This window comes from Nesoenas mayeri, assembly GCF_963082525.1.
Source record: "Nesoenas mayeri genome assembly, chromosome: 9".
NCBI classification, from domain to species: domain Eukaryota; kingdom Metazoa; phylum Chordata; class Aves; order Columbiformes; family Columbidae; genus Nesoenas; species Nesoenas mayeri.
Window position 1 is genome coordinate 17,931,601 of NC_137557.1, and position 14,543 is coordinate 17,946,143.

The 14,543-nt window shown below is 43.8% G+C and overlaps 1 protein-coding gene and 1 long non-coding RNA gene across 6 annotated transcripts in view; one reads left to right on the forward strand and one right to left on the reverse strand.

The window, feature by feature from the left end:
- Positions 1-13,416, reverse strand: part of VPS8 (VPS8 subunit of CORVET complex) — a 66,540-nt gene extending 53,124 nt beyond the window's left edge. For 2 of the 4 annotated variants that reach the window (XM_080349440.1, XM_080349442.1), the window contains exons 1-8: positions 13,325-13,416; positions 12,517-12,592; positions 11,734-11,796; positions 10,476-10,544; positions 9,861-9,991; positions 8,099-8,192; positions 7,559-7,591; positions 6,300-6,354 (exon numbers count right to left, since the gene is read on the reverse strand). In XM_080349440.1, coding sequence (XP_080205566.1) covers positions 6,300-6,354; positions 7,559-7,591; positions 8,099-8,192; positions 9,861-9,991; positions 10,476-10,544; positions 11,734-11,796; positions 12,517-12,592; positions 13,325-13,344 — 541 coding nt within the window. In that variant the 5' untranslated portion in view covers positions 13,345-13,416. Of the gene's footprint in view, positions 1-6,299; positions 6,355-7,558; positions 7,592-8,098; positions 8,193-9,860; positions 9,992-10,475; positions 10,545-11,427; positions 11,611-11,733; positions 11,797-12,516; positions 12,593-13,324 lie in introns of those variants that run through there. The other 2 variants (XM_080349441.1, XM_080349443.1) reach the window with 2 other exon arrangements.
- LOC308043633 lies at positions 11,014-13,480 on the forward strand. Of its 2 annotated transcripts, none has more exons than XR_013922525.1 (3): positions 11,014-11,195; positions 12,693-12,970; positions 13,373-13,480. It is a non-coding gene; the product is annotated as an uncharacterized lncRNA (long non-coding RNA). The 2 variants fall into 2 exon arrangements; XR_013922526.1 differs by lacking the exon at positions 11,014-11,195 and adding an exon at positions 11,675-11,833.
- The last annotated feature ends 1,063 nt before the right edge of the window (positions 13,481-14,543 follow it).

Here is a 14,543-nt window from a genome sequence, read left to right on the forward strand (position 1 = left end):
GAATATGGGAATGCAGAGGTATTACAAAGTGAAGAAGAAACTGCTAGAAAAAACAAAGCAATATCTATTTTTCCTTTTACTGTTCTGCTTAACTTGTAGCAAGGAAGATGACAGAAAATTGACTCTATTTCATGAGCATTATACAGGGTGTTTCAAAAAAGAAGGACTGCATTTCAAATCAGTGTATTTCATTATGGCAATGTGTTAGAATTACACAAAAACTACAAATGGTTTAATGAGTTATCAAGTTTTCGTAACCTTTTTATAAATGCTCTGTGTTTCCTCCACAACACTGAGATGATGGCTGAATTTGTCCCAAACGCCTCTCAAAGGCAGTTGATGGTTGCAGAGATATAATGATTTCAAATTGGGTCCATCTTTTGGAAACACCTCGTGCTTCTTTACGTTGATTTGAATATCAACTACAAATCCCCAACAGGGCCCTCTGGTAAGTGTAATTTTATGGAACTTAGTTTTGCTGCTAAAGGCCAGGAGGTGCAGGGAAAATGAACCGGCTTTTCCCGTCTCTCTCCAGTTTTGTCCTGCTTTTGAGTGCGGGAGAAAGAAACGATGCTGTGTGAGGACTGTTGGAATGAAGCCTGGAGAGCTGAAATACATCAGCAGCACCACAGGACAGGAATAAACACTAGCAAGAAGTATACCTGAACTCATGGATTACCCTCTACAGCACTGTTTAGGGTGAAGAGAAAAAGGCTAGAGCCAAGTTCAAATATTTTCCACTCTGTTCTATGTTCTCTAGCATCTACCTCACTAAATTTGTCTGCTGGAGTAGCCCAAAAGAAAGTAAAAAATGTGTTTTCCTGCAAAATCTGGATAGTGGTAGCAGAGAGGGAGGGATAGAGAGGGTGTTACAAACACCACTTGTTCTGCACACCAAATGAGACAAGGCCTAGGAGAGACTGAAAGGCCACGCTCTGTCTTGCAAATGTGCAAGGCAAGGCTCAGCTAGGATGGAATGTCGGGTTTGATCTAAAACAGGATGACAGTCGTGGTCAGGAGGACACCGTATGTTACGGGTGCTCAGAGACACCAGGATTCTTGCGAACGTTGAGCTCTGCTCTCGAAATCTGCGTGAGGAGAAGAGGAAGGTGCCTTTGGTTGACCAAATCAATGAAAATCATCATCTTTCCTTCAGATGAGCAGCAGCCCAGGCAGTTCTGGGCAAGGCTGCCTGTCCTGCTCTGCTGTGCCTGCCTCTTCGTTTTTTTTCCAAATTAACGTGCCTTTGTTTAAGATAAAACCATCTGGAAGCCAAGGAGAACATGAGGGTTCAAACTGGCTGAACCTACGTGTACAGAAGCAGCTCTGAAAGCTCTGGCAGTCACACAAGTCACTGTTTAAATAGATATTGAAATGTTAGAAGCCTTGACACTGGTGTTTAACCAAACAAAGGATGTACACAATTCAAGTGACAATACTGTGAATGGCTGCCATCATTCAACAGCCAAGAGGAAAGTGGAGCCAAAACTACTTCGGTATCACCATAGAGAGAAATTACTATTGACTGTGTCGAAGAAAAGAAGAAAAATAATGGAAGATTTCTATGGAAGCTCTGAGAACACAGAGCTATAGCTGGAAAACAAGTTCCCCAGAGACATATTCTCCCAATGGTGTCCTTCAAGAAATAATTCCTGTTCCAGAGATCTGGAAACAAAAAGGCCATCTGCTAACCATAGAAGTATGTTTTAAAATCAGGCGAATACTGCAGTTCTTGCTACTGAAGGAAAATTGCATCCTGTTTCTTCCACTTCAGTTTAAACCTGTCGGTAAGTGAATCAATAACCTGCCTCCTGTAAGACGTGTAAAAGGAGAATCTCTCACAGCTTTCTCCAAAAAGGGCAGCAGCTTCAGAACCGCTGCTTTCAATCCAGCTGTACATCTTTACGAACTTGCAAATCCATTTGCCACTTCCTTCACTCACAATGTCAATTCAAACCAAACAAGACCCCTGTTCCTCCCCACAATTAAATGCTTTATGTGACTCAAGATATTCCTTTCTGAGACAGAATTGCCTATGGTTTTCCAGGGGTGCATTTTTAGAGTTGAGAAATGATCACTTCCAAAGCCAGAGAAACCCAGGGCAGTTCATCTCCAGACAGTCAAAAGAGAGCACACAAGGAGGAGAAAACCAGAGAAACTAACTACAACTAGAGAAAACTAACTACAAATACGACAGATGGAATTGCTTCCAAAGCAAGATGAAAATCAATGAGCTCCTATTAACCAACTAGTAGAGTAATAAAAATGCATAAAAGCGAAAGGTTATAAAAGCCTTCCTGATTATTTTCCAGATTAATATTATCAGCTTTGAATTAAGGTACATTTAGGATTAAGCATAAAAAGCTTTGTCTAAATGCTTGAAACAATGATGCCTATCAATTGTCCAAAAATATTTTTAATTGTGTAACTCACATAAAGCAATTCTTCATCTGAAAAATTTCTAGTAGTAGCTCTGTGTGTTGCTTTCAACAAGCAGCGCAGGCAGCAGCGTTACCCGCTGGCTCGTTACCGCTTTTTGCTTGTCTGGCATCCTAAATCCTGGCACAGGCAGCATGCAAACCGGGCGACAGGAGCTGGTCATGCAGGGGACGCGCACAGGGCAGCGCTACTGTACCTTTGCCTTTGCAGTCCGCACAGAAAGGGCCCGAAGAGGAAGGAAAAAGCCAGAAATCAATATAAAAGGAGCGAAGTAATCGACAACATATATGTGATAATCTTCAGAGACAGAGGGAACCTTCTGGTTTTGCTGATAGTGTTTCCTTTTGTGAACATTTCCCCTTTGGATTTATTGAACTGAGAGGACGCTGTGGCAGCGAGTGTTTTAAAACCAGGTGGTTAAAGCGTATGGTATCACTGAAGAAAAATGAGTTTATATAAGAAATTTGGACTTCATCATCCTGAAGAAAAAAAAGAAAAATCTGAGAGGAAATAGAACTGTTCACAGCGACTTAACTGATTTCAACAGTTATCACCAGCCAGTCAAGCAGCTCCCCATTAACTTCAAAAAACATCCAAAGATAAGAGTCCCCAAAAATCAAGTTTTACTGCTGTCTTCAGGTACTTACACTACCCGTTCTCTCAAGGTATCATGCTACTCCCACAGCTCGACAAAGACTCTGGGCACTAACCATAGGCTTTACAGCCCCAGAAAATAATAAATGGTCCAACAATAATCCAAACTTCTGAAAGAAAAAATCTTCTTTGTTAATTGTTATGGGCTTGCTGGGAGAGCACTTCTGCACTCCAATCCTGAAGAGAAGTCACGGCACACAGCATAAGTGTTCATTTGCACAATGCTCACAACTCCAATAACGTTTCAGGGATAATTTGGCAAAAGGATGGCTCATATTTACATTAAAATAAAAAAATATCCCCTAAGCAAGCACAGTGCTAGAAACACCCTAAGGGTCCTATTCCCAAGGCACAGAAAACTGTCACTTTTAACAGAGCAAACAGAAGATAAACTACCTGAAAGAATGGTAAAAAAGGAGAGTACCAAGCTCTTCTCAGTATTGTCAGATCACGTAACAAACACCAGGAACGGCAGATGAGGAGGTTTAGATGGGCGTTAGGGATGTTTTATCCCCTAGAGCAGGTCAGCGCAGGAGCGTGTCCCCGCACGTTCCATCCATAAGAGTCTTTCAAGGCTTGGCAAGACACCGCCAGGGCTGACCCAACCCTGTTATTGGTGACACCAAACAGAGTGTGACCACAGGTCCCCAGGCACCCCTTCCGCAACACTTACAGAGTGTCAGAGCTGGCATCTGATTCACAAGAAAAATATTGCTTCTCAAAGATGAGACGTGATGTGAACTGTCCTGTGATAATTCAAGAGCCAACAGCAGCATTCAGAAAAGCAGAATGAAAGCTGCGCCCAAGTCTTCCTTAAAAAGGACAGACGAGTCAAGAAGGACGGGCAGACTCACATGAATGAATTAGTTACATAGGCAAATATATTAAAGAAAAAATAAAGGGTTAAAAAAATTGCTAGTGACACAAAAGTATTCAGATAAATTTGAACGTCAGCAACATTCAAGCAGAAAATGGACCTACATTTTTGGAGGGGAAAAAAGGTGATTTTACATTGTACAGTATAAACCACACCCAGAGTTTACCAAACTTCAGGGAGCGAGTCTCACCCTAATGCACATATCTAGTAGAAAAACGTTTTCATTTTAAAAGTAGAGAAATTGATCGGTCTATAGACATAAATTGCTGGTTTAAATTTCAGAATAAAACCAGGTCAGAACACCAATCCTCTCTCTATGCACACGAGGACTTCTACAGCCATATCCCATGAGGATTTCTCTTTGCAGACAGATCTGAGAGCACTGGGGCGAACACCCAAGGTTTAGTTATGGAGCTGAAAGAGTCGAGCAGAGAACAGAGGTGTCTGGGAAGCATTTGTGCCCATATCTGATGCAAAGTTGGATGACACACCTTTAAATTACAGAACAGACTCATAGAGCAACTTCGGTGGCAAGGGAGCTATGGAGGTCTCTGGCTCAGTCCTGCTGCTCCAAGAAAAGTCAATGAGATCAGTTTGCTCAGAATCATTTTAGTTGGAAGAGCCCCTTTGAATCATCAAGTCCAACCATAACCGAACTCTAGCACTAAACCATGTCCCTAAGAACCTCATCTAAATGCCTTTTAAACCCCTCCAGGGATGGCGACTCAACCCTGCTGAGTTTTGAATACCCACAAGGAAGGAGAAGCCTGAAACTCTCTCAGCTCTTCTCTAACACTTCAGTGTCCTCATGCTGAAAAATTTCATCAGAGCTTCCCATGTTGCACCTTGGGCCCACTGCCTCTTATCTAACACCATGGACCTTTGAGAAGGGTCTAAGTCTCCTTTACACCCTTCCCTGAGGTAGAAGAAAGCAACATGATGTTTCCTTAGCCACAAAAACTACAGACTGCACAGCCTTGCAAAGACCATGGCCAAACAACAGTAAATGTGCTGGTTCAAACCGAAGAAAACTTTGCTTAAACGCGCCTGCTTTGAGAAAAACAAACCAATGTTATGAAATAAATCAACTAAAATACCACAGGGTACTGAGCACCTCAGACATTCGGTGGTCCAGCCTCTTAAGCGGGACTTGATGCAGAAATAATCACAAAGGTAACAACGACCCTTCCCCTTTGCGCGCTGACACAGTCGTAGAGCCCCTTCTGCAGCGTGAAATGCTGAAAATAATAGCTCATGACACCTGTAGAGAACAGCTTCTTGTTTAACAGCTTACTGACCTCAGAGTGTCTGCAGACAGAGAGAGGAACGGGGTAAAAATGTGTTCCACTGGAGATATTGGAGACGTCCACACACTAGGCAAATTTAAAAAAACCCACGAAGATCAACTACTAAAAGGTCAATATGATCATGGGTTGACTGTAGCAGATTAAAAGTTATTTACATTTAGATCAAGCACATCCTGTAATTATTTCAATACTGAATTAAGCAAATGTCAAATAGTTTAACTTCTAAATACCCAGGAAGGTGAATTCTTACACTGTCAGTCTTTCCCATCCTTCTGTCGGACCCTGACCCCAATAACTTTTAGTCTCTCGGATAATTTCAGCCAACTTTGAAAGGAAAGCAAAGAAGATCAGGAAATTTCTAAAACCGTTCAGCTTTTGGTGCTGTATACACAAAAGGCGCAAAAACTCAATGAGTACAGGATCGATTCAAGGGCTGTTCCCACCCAGCTGGTCAAGCTGGATAGAGGTACCAGCTCAGAAACTTGAGGAAAGTTTGATGATAAAAGGAAGAAAAGAATGATGGAATAAAGAGACACGGAGGTGACTGGTCACAGGTCAGGGAAGGGCAAACCTATGACGCAAACCGGCCATGGGGCAGAAGTTCCACTTCCCAAAGAACACATTTTAATTTCCCTAATGCTGACAGCTAATTATGTCATGGGGGAGAAGCCTATTACTGTATGAGATGATCGTTGTATATTGGTTCTGGTTTCTTCCACATGAAAACAGACTAATTCATATTTAAACATAGAAAAGGCTCTTCAGACAGAGCTAAATTTCTTGATATCGATGTCCCAGTCCACAACAAAGCGGAAGCAATATGTGAACAAGGACAACCGAAGTGTTACTTGTGCTTTATTTTGTTACTGAAAGGATATCACATTTAGCACAAACAAAATATATTAGAAGAAATCCGCCCTGCAGTTCTAATTCTAGCTGGGTTGTTTTGTTTTTTTCTTCTCTGTGTTTGGTTTGAAAAATCATTAAAATGTAAAGCACTCAAAGCTTTATTTTCGACTTACCAAATATCAGTGCTAAGCCATGGGAAGTCCCCACTGCTATCAGATTCGATGCTGCCTGAAAGTCATGCAGAAAGATTGAGAGCAGAAGAAATGTCAATCACAAATTCATTGCTTCAACTCTCACTGCACTCATGCAAAATTTGCCAAAATGCGAAGATTTAGAAGGTTATAGATAACTTCACTTTCTAAGTGAAAGCTATATAAGTATTACATCTGAATGACTATTACAGAGACTTTTTTCAAATCCAGAGGGCTGAAATTTCTGCTCTGTTCAGTCAGCCTCAATCATTTGGCACAGTCGCTCCAAGGTTTTATAGTACTTGTAAACCTGCACCCAATTAAATAAAACTTAATAGAAATCACATAGTGCTCTAGATATACTAACGTTCTTCTGCTTTTTATTTCTCAGCAAGTTTATTCCTAGTAATTCTTCAGGTTAAAAAAAAATAGGTGCTTTAATGTCTGGAGGATGTAAGTAGAGGTTTTTGTCCTACATGCACATCAGTCACAGCGTGTTTCCAGTTTTGCTGCACAATCTCAGATATGCCAACAGGTTTCTTTCCTGTTTCTTTTTAAACAAAAAGTATAATTTCTAATGGCATGTTTCTGTCTAGTCAAAGCAACCAAGCACATCTTGAGCTTTTTTGTAAAACATTCAAACTCATTTCAGAAAGCAGAACAAATATTTGCTCTGTTTCACCTCCTTAATATGTTTCTCTTCTCCTTTAACTATAGGCAGCTTCACTTCTGACATATTTTAATTAGCATGCTTAACTTCAAGAAGTTTAATGCAAACTGCTAAGCAGGAGTATCTTTCAAACAGACTTTTAGTGAGCTTTTATATTTTAAGGTGATATCTCAGTTTCAACAGAGCCATAGACATTTGGAACTCATCACTTTATGAGCACTTCAGTTTGTTTCTTTACAAAAATTTTAGGAGTCAAAGCAACAACTGGCAGAGAAGAAACAGGGAAATTCAGTGTGTACAACACACGAACACTGATTTGATGAGGTTAGGTGCTCAACTAACAATTCCTGGTGATGACATAAAAAACTGGAAAGTATGGGGCTTGATTAGAAAGGTTGAACTCTGCCCCGGGAATCTGGTTCCTTTAGGCTGCTTCTCCCACCCCTCAGATTTGAAAATTCTTAGTGAGGGTAAGAAGGAAAATGCATTTATCAGCTCTTTTAAATTGCCACTTTAACAAACTTGCGTGAAAACTGACTATACAGTATTGCAGAATAGTCGGAGTACTCACGATGGCGGTGGGCAAGCCAGCATCCACTTTGTCCTAGAAAAACAGGACAAGTCGTGAGAGGCACAGAACTCCCAGCTCCATATGTGTCTCTCATCATCAGAACTACAACATGCAGAAAAGTCAATACAAGTCGCATTTTAATAGTCACACCAGAGCAGCCTGTGCTGAGGGAACTAGAAATACCCAGAAGGGATGAGGAAGTGCCCAGAAATGGAGAGCAAGCAGAATTGCCTGTAATTCCACATAAAACTCACTACGTTCTTCTCAAAACCATCTAATCTTAATAACAATGTTCTGTGTACACAGCACAAACACCTAATGCAAAGCTACATCCCTCTCAAGCACATCTTATCAGTTTGCCATCGAAGCGGCTCACCCAGACTGCTGCCAAGGGGTTACTAGTTAGTAGTGTATGTACCAAACACATCAGTATTATCCAGAGTTAACAGTAGGGGGAAGGAGGATAGCTGACACACACCCCTCACCAGAACAGGTTCAGAGTTTTCTTAATGGATGCAATTAGGAGAAAAAGACACTTACTGCTGCAGAGACAATTTGGGCAGAAATTCCTTTCAGAAGTGAGAGCCGTATAACTGAGCCATGGAGTGACAGAGGATCTGGGAGTCTTTTCTTCCTAAGGAAATAAGAAACAAACCAGATGCATTAGAGCAGAATAAAAGGTTGGGACTTTGCCTAACCCATGGCCGAACCAGCAGGTAAATTCCGCATGCGCTCGTAACTCGTGCAGTTTCCATTCTTACTCTTGGTGCCTAACATGCACAGAATGAAACGGATACGAGATTATTAGCAAAGTCTGCTGCACACCACTGTGCCTGCACGAAGTTTGGTTTTAACGCGCCTCCCAGGGAAAAAATAGTTCTTCAAACGAACTGTCTGTTTCAAGACCTGTCTGCCAAACTTAGAATTTATTAACAAAACCTCAAAACAACACTTTTACTCTTTAAATCATCTTCCAGCAAGACAGGAAGTTTCAGCCTTTAAAGGTAAATGTCTCAGGCAAATACACAACTGGAACAGGCTCATTAGCAGAATACAGACCCCTAGGAAAAAATGCATGTGTGCTTAAAGAGTAACATTCAATTAAAACACAGCTGATCTGATACAACAGGTTCAGTGCCCCTTTTTACGGAGAAAATGTCTTTAAAAAGTAATTAGCGTACAGTTATTTCTAAAGAGCGTTAGTGTAATGTAGCACACAGAGCAGAGGGAAAATCCCCAGGAAAGTTCCAATGTTGTTGCCAGCACACACCACCAGAAAGCCAAATTTCCAACACTAACAGGGAAATATTCGGTTCTTCTCTCTTCAGAGTCGCAGAATTAAGTAGCTCACACATAGGCTGAAGAAAGTTGTTATTAATAGCTTATATTATGGCTAAGGACCCATCAACATGGCAACTACTTCACCCAAAGATGACAATAACATTTGAAGGTTTTTCTGCCCACTATGTACTGGAAAAGCCACTCCAGGTAACAGTTCCCTTAATATAAACCACCTTACTTGAAAAATAAGGGATAACAAGTCAGTTCACTACAAACCATCACACTTGGTGTGCTTCTGTCCTATGGAATCACTCATGCAACAACCACAACTTCTTATGGCAGGTAAAAAGGCCATAGGAGTGACTCGGGATGCAGGATCAGGTCATCATTTGAGTAATTAATGAGACAAGTCAGCAGTATTATAGCTAATTAGCACATTCCAGGTTGCTTTTAAATGTCCAGATTAGCATTCCATTCACAGGAGTGACAGCAGTTCACTTGCCTTTTAAAAATAACCACTGGCTGCTTGCGGACTCTGGAAATCACCAGACATACCTTTGAAAGATTTTCTTTAAAGTCATCATGGTTCAGCATTTTAAAAATCCCACTAAAATCCAGAGAAATTTAAATACTCCATCTCCCATAAAATGCATTTATTGCTCAAACAGCTTAGCCCTCAGTGCAAAAACAAATCCCATTTTTGCCTGCTTGATCCTGCAGGAACAACACTGTTCTGTCAAAAGCGGCTTCACCAGAGTCCCTGCAGCATCCCCTGGGACTTCAGCACTAGGATGTAACAGCAGGGGACAAGAATCCACATGTGGAATTAAACAATTCCTACCCAAGTAACAGACAACCTGTGTGCTCACAGCAAAGCTCAGGGAGGAGGCACCTTAAGAAGTTTTGACTGCTTTTAGCTTTGGATCGCCCTTCTTACTACTCCAAAAAGATAATTTGTTTTTAATGGATATAAACTGCTTTTAAAATCACTGAACCTCTCAGGCTATGAGCCCTGCAGTACCTTTTCAGGTGTGTCCGGTCTCCGCTGTCAGAGCTTGCTACGGAAGATGTGTCATAGGAGTGTGTATCCGTGTTATCAATGTTCAAGAGAAAGGGATCCTCCAAAATGAAAGACTCTTCTTCATCATCAGTCTGAAGGAAGAGAATCGCCACAGCTTACTTAACATTCAAAACACACAACACCTCAACTGAAACATCAGGAAAACAGCAGCGATTAAGCAGAAAAATCAAGAAATCAAGAAAATCCACAACTTAAGAACTACACAGAATTCTCTGCATTTATTTCTAGTTAAAAAAACGTTGTTTGCTGACCCTGACCTTTAATGGACTTCAAGTGACCAAATCCACAATTGAACTCACTTAAATTTGATGGAAAACCTTTACATTTCAGTTGCAGATATTTTGATTGAACAAGCAAAATTCCACATTCCACACTGTACATCAATTCACCAACTGAGCATGTGCTTTGTCAGCTTTTAGTGCCAGGAAATGATGGAGTTATACAATTGTATTTCCCAAGAAAAACGCAATATGAGAATAGCCAAAGAAATAAGTGCTGCCTCATCCGAGCCCCTCTGTGTATTGGAGCTGGTTGCACACCTGATGGGCCACTCACCTCATTTAAGATGCTCTCCAGTGTTGGAGGGGTATCAACTTGAGGAATGTCAAATTCTTTGTCATCAATCTGTACACCAGAAAGAACAGACTGAGTTTAGGTTGCCCGCTCCACCTCCCAAACTTTTTCCTAACTAAAGAGAAAATAAAAACCAGCTACGCATGCACTCCTTCCAACACCCATATATACTACAATTTCTCCTATTCAAAATGCATTCTCTGCAATTGAGCACTGCAAGCCAGAACAAGAAGTATTTAGTAACAAAAATAAGACAGTTCTCTGACCTTTGCCCACATCCGAAATTTCAAATGTTATTTTTTTTTAGAAAGTGTTTCTAAGATTACTACCAATGTGATACTGCCTTTTTAATACACAAGGGCATCAACACACAAGACTTTTTTTCTGTTTACTGATGGGAAACCCCCCCAATCGTCTTAAAAGTAAAGACGCTTTTATCTGGGACTCGCAGGACCGAGCACGCAGCTGTGCTCCAGCGGGAAGCTGCCCCAGCACCTGTGCCCGCCCACCCACGGAACTGCGGCTGCTCCGCCCCTTCCCACGGACTGAAACCCGGCTGACTACAGCGCCTACCAAGGCCTGGCACGGCGCCTTACAGGGCGCAGCATTATTTTAAACTCTGGACTACCTGCTCCTCTAGCAATCCGACAGGACGAGCCCGGCCGTGACCTGCTTTTTGCCCACCAGCAAGGACTGACACGGGTGGGTTTTTAGGGAAAGGTTAAACACGGTGAGAGTCACCCGTGGGAGCCGCTTGCGGGGCACCGGCTGGACAAACGCCACCGACCGGGCACCGCCGGGTCCTGGGCCGCCCCACCGACCCTTCCCGAGGTGTCCCGGCCGGCACAGACCCCGCAGGGCGCCCCGTCCCTCCCCGCCGCACTGGGCCGCTCCCCCGGCGGGCAGGGAGCCGCGCCCGGCGCTGGCCACGCACCAGCTCGCTGCGGGAGTCCAGCTCGCGGTCGAGCTCCGCCACGCTCAGCCGGTGCGCGGGGGGCTCCGGGCACGGCTCGGGCTCCGCTCCCGGCTCCGGCGCCGCCTCCATCGTCGCGCTGCGGGGCGGCAGCCGCAACAGGCCGGCACAGCCGGGACTCGAACCCGCGGCCTCCGACGGCAGCGGCCCCGCGCAGGCGCAGCCCGGCCAACCCCGCCCCGCGCCGGCCTTAAAGGGGCCGCGGCGCCCGGCGTTACCGGGAGGGACGGACACGGCGGTGCTGCCGTACGAAATACTTTTATTTACTGGAAAATCACGCGTCTGCTCCACACGGACGGCGGGGAAAGCGGGCCCGACGGGTGCGTTAGCCTCCGAGAGGGAGAAAAGAGAAAAAAATCAGGAATAGGTAAAGAAAGGAGGGATAGAGATCAACATGCATCCAGCCCTTCCAGCCCCACTGTGCCTTAGCTAATGCCAAGTGAGTTCTGCTACACTTCCCAGCATTTTAGGGCCCCAGTCTGCAGCTGCACCACAACAAAGCCCAAAGTGTCACTGTAGGTTAGAAATTGGGTAAGACATAAAAGCCTTTGGGAATAATGTGGCTTATTTTAGACAAGGCAAGAGGTGCTGTAACAAGATTTGGTGCCTGAGTGTTTGTGTTTTCTTTTAAAAACCACCTGGAAAAGTTGAGCAGCATTTGCAGCTAGTTCAGTATTTCAGTTATTCAAGACAGAAGAAAGCAATGTGGGATTTCTATGAGCCCTCACCCATCTAGGAGGCAAGGGGAGAGATCAGTACTGACCACTGCAAAATAAAATGTGTTAGAAGGAAACAAATACTTACAGCTTAATGGCATCAGACACCCAAGCTCCCCTTGTCTCTTATTTGTGCCTACATACATCATGGTGACACTACCCTGTGTGCTGATCTGTCAGTGGGGGCAGAGCCCACATTGTGCCCATATGGAGGAATGACCCCTCTGGTGCCCGTGTAGCAACAGCAGCAGCCGAATCGTCATTTTGGTTTCCAGCTGAATTAAAGTCACATACTGAGGGTACAAAGAGCATCCCACAGCTGTGCCTGCCTTACCTGCTCAGCCTTCCCGTTGTTCTGCCCGAAGAGCAGCCCTATGTCTCTCCTCTCTGGAGAAAGCTCCGTCTTGTACCTGCAACAGCACGCGGATGAGCAGGGAACACCCTCTGTTTCATCTTACCCTTCCCTGGTGCAACCTGAGGACATTTTTTTCTTTCAAATTTTTTTGCTAGTGATAGGACAAGAGGAAAAGGCCTCACCAGACTGCACAATCACCGAAAGGCAGATTGATTGATGACTCAGTGACATGCAGAGTACAGGCAGCAGGTGCCTGGAGCTGCAAATTATTGAGGAAGATGAGCAGAGCTCCAGGATGGACTCCAGGCAGAATGACTCCAGCTACTGAATCAGCCACACCAAGAAACAAAAATGACTAAGATTGCACCACAGCCTGAGGAATGCCATCACAGAGACCTGCTAGAGATCTTGGAATCAGAAGGTGACCAGGAAGGTATGTTGAAGGAATAAAGTAAACACTTGTGGTGGGTGACCAGGTCAAGAAAAACCACATTAGAGCTTCTCGTTCATCCTGCAGAGCTGGATGATATGTACTACTTTTCCCCTTGTCAAGAGGACAGAGGTTTTGAAAAACACAACCACCCTTTCCAGCTTCCTCCATCTAGGGAGGCTCCACAGGCTTGTGGACACCCAAGTGGCACATTAACCACACTTCAGAGTCAGTCCAGACAAAAGGACAGGATTTTTGCAAGGAAGTAACTGCTTAGGGCTATGCTGGCACTAGGGAGCTGGACCTTTTTTCTGACATTCACATCTACAAGTGTTTAAGGATTTAGTGGCTGATTACCACCATGCGCTCTCCTCCATGCTCTAAAACCTTCCTTTCCACCGCCAGCTGTTCCAGGATGGTCTTCTGCAGCAACGGTGCGTTCACTCCTCGTACAACAGCCACTAATTCTCCTCCCTGAAAGGTGTGAAAAGAACATCAGTCAGTAAGTGCTCAAGTGGTGCCCTCTGGGCTCTGGAAATCACCACATCACACATGATATTATGTACCAGGCCCTACTTCATTCATACCTTAATCTCTCAGGTTTTTTGTTTGTTGGTTTTGTTCTTTAATAAAACAAAATTGCTTTATTCTGTTTCTTGGTGGTAGGGCAGAAGGTATTTAAATGTAAACTCTGGCTGTATATTCTTGTCTATGCAGCACTTCATCACCAATAGATACCAGACACAGAGCAAATAAATTTGTGCTGTCTCACATGAAAGAATTAAGTATCCCTCAAAAAGGACAGTTGTTCCCACCAGCAAGTCATGTTTATTGCTATGCAACTACTATAAAAATAGTTTCACTCACTGCAAAAAACAGAAAGATAGGCTCGCATTTCCCTCTGTATTTTTCCAGAGCATCGATGGAATCAACTTCAGCCTAAAAGGAATGTCAAAAAAACCGTGTGTTTCTAGAAAAGCATTTCTATGTTGGAGGAACACACATGAACCTGAAATCAGGAGGCTGCAAGGAGGGCCGAGCAGGGGCCTCCACCAGCAACCTCACTGCCCACGGCTCTGTCAGCAACCCAGAGCTGCCCTTCAGCCAGGAAAGGCATTTAACCACAGAATCACAGCATGCCTGAGGTAGGGAGGGACTTCCGAAGGGCTCTAGTCCAAGATCCTGCCCAAAGCAGGGCTAGTCCCAGTGTTACAGGACGCTGTGTTCGTTTTGAGCATCTCCAGTGCCCCACAGCCTCTCTGGGAACTCGTCTCAGTGTCCAGTCACTATGCTGAATACTTTTCCCTCCTATCTACTTGGATTTTTCCCTGCTGCAATTGGATCCTGTTGTCTGTTGTTCTTTTGCTGTGTAGCACTGGGAGATGTCTCTGTCTTCTCTGTTAATCCCCTACTGGAGACCTGTCGCTTCGTCCTCTCCAGGGTGAACAAACCCAGCTCCTTCAGACTCTCCCTGTACATCAGGACTCATATGTCAATGATTCTGTCTAGTGCTACTTGCTTAAGCAGAAATCTGAAAAGTATAGTACAGTTGAAGCCTGAAAATTCTTAAAATATG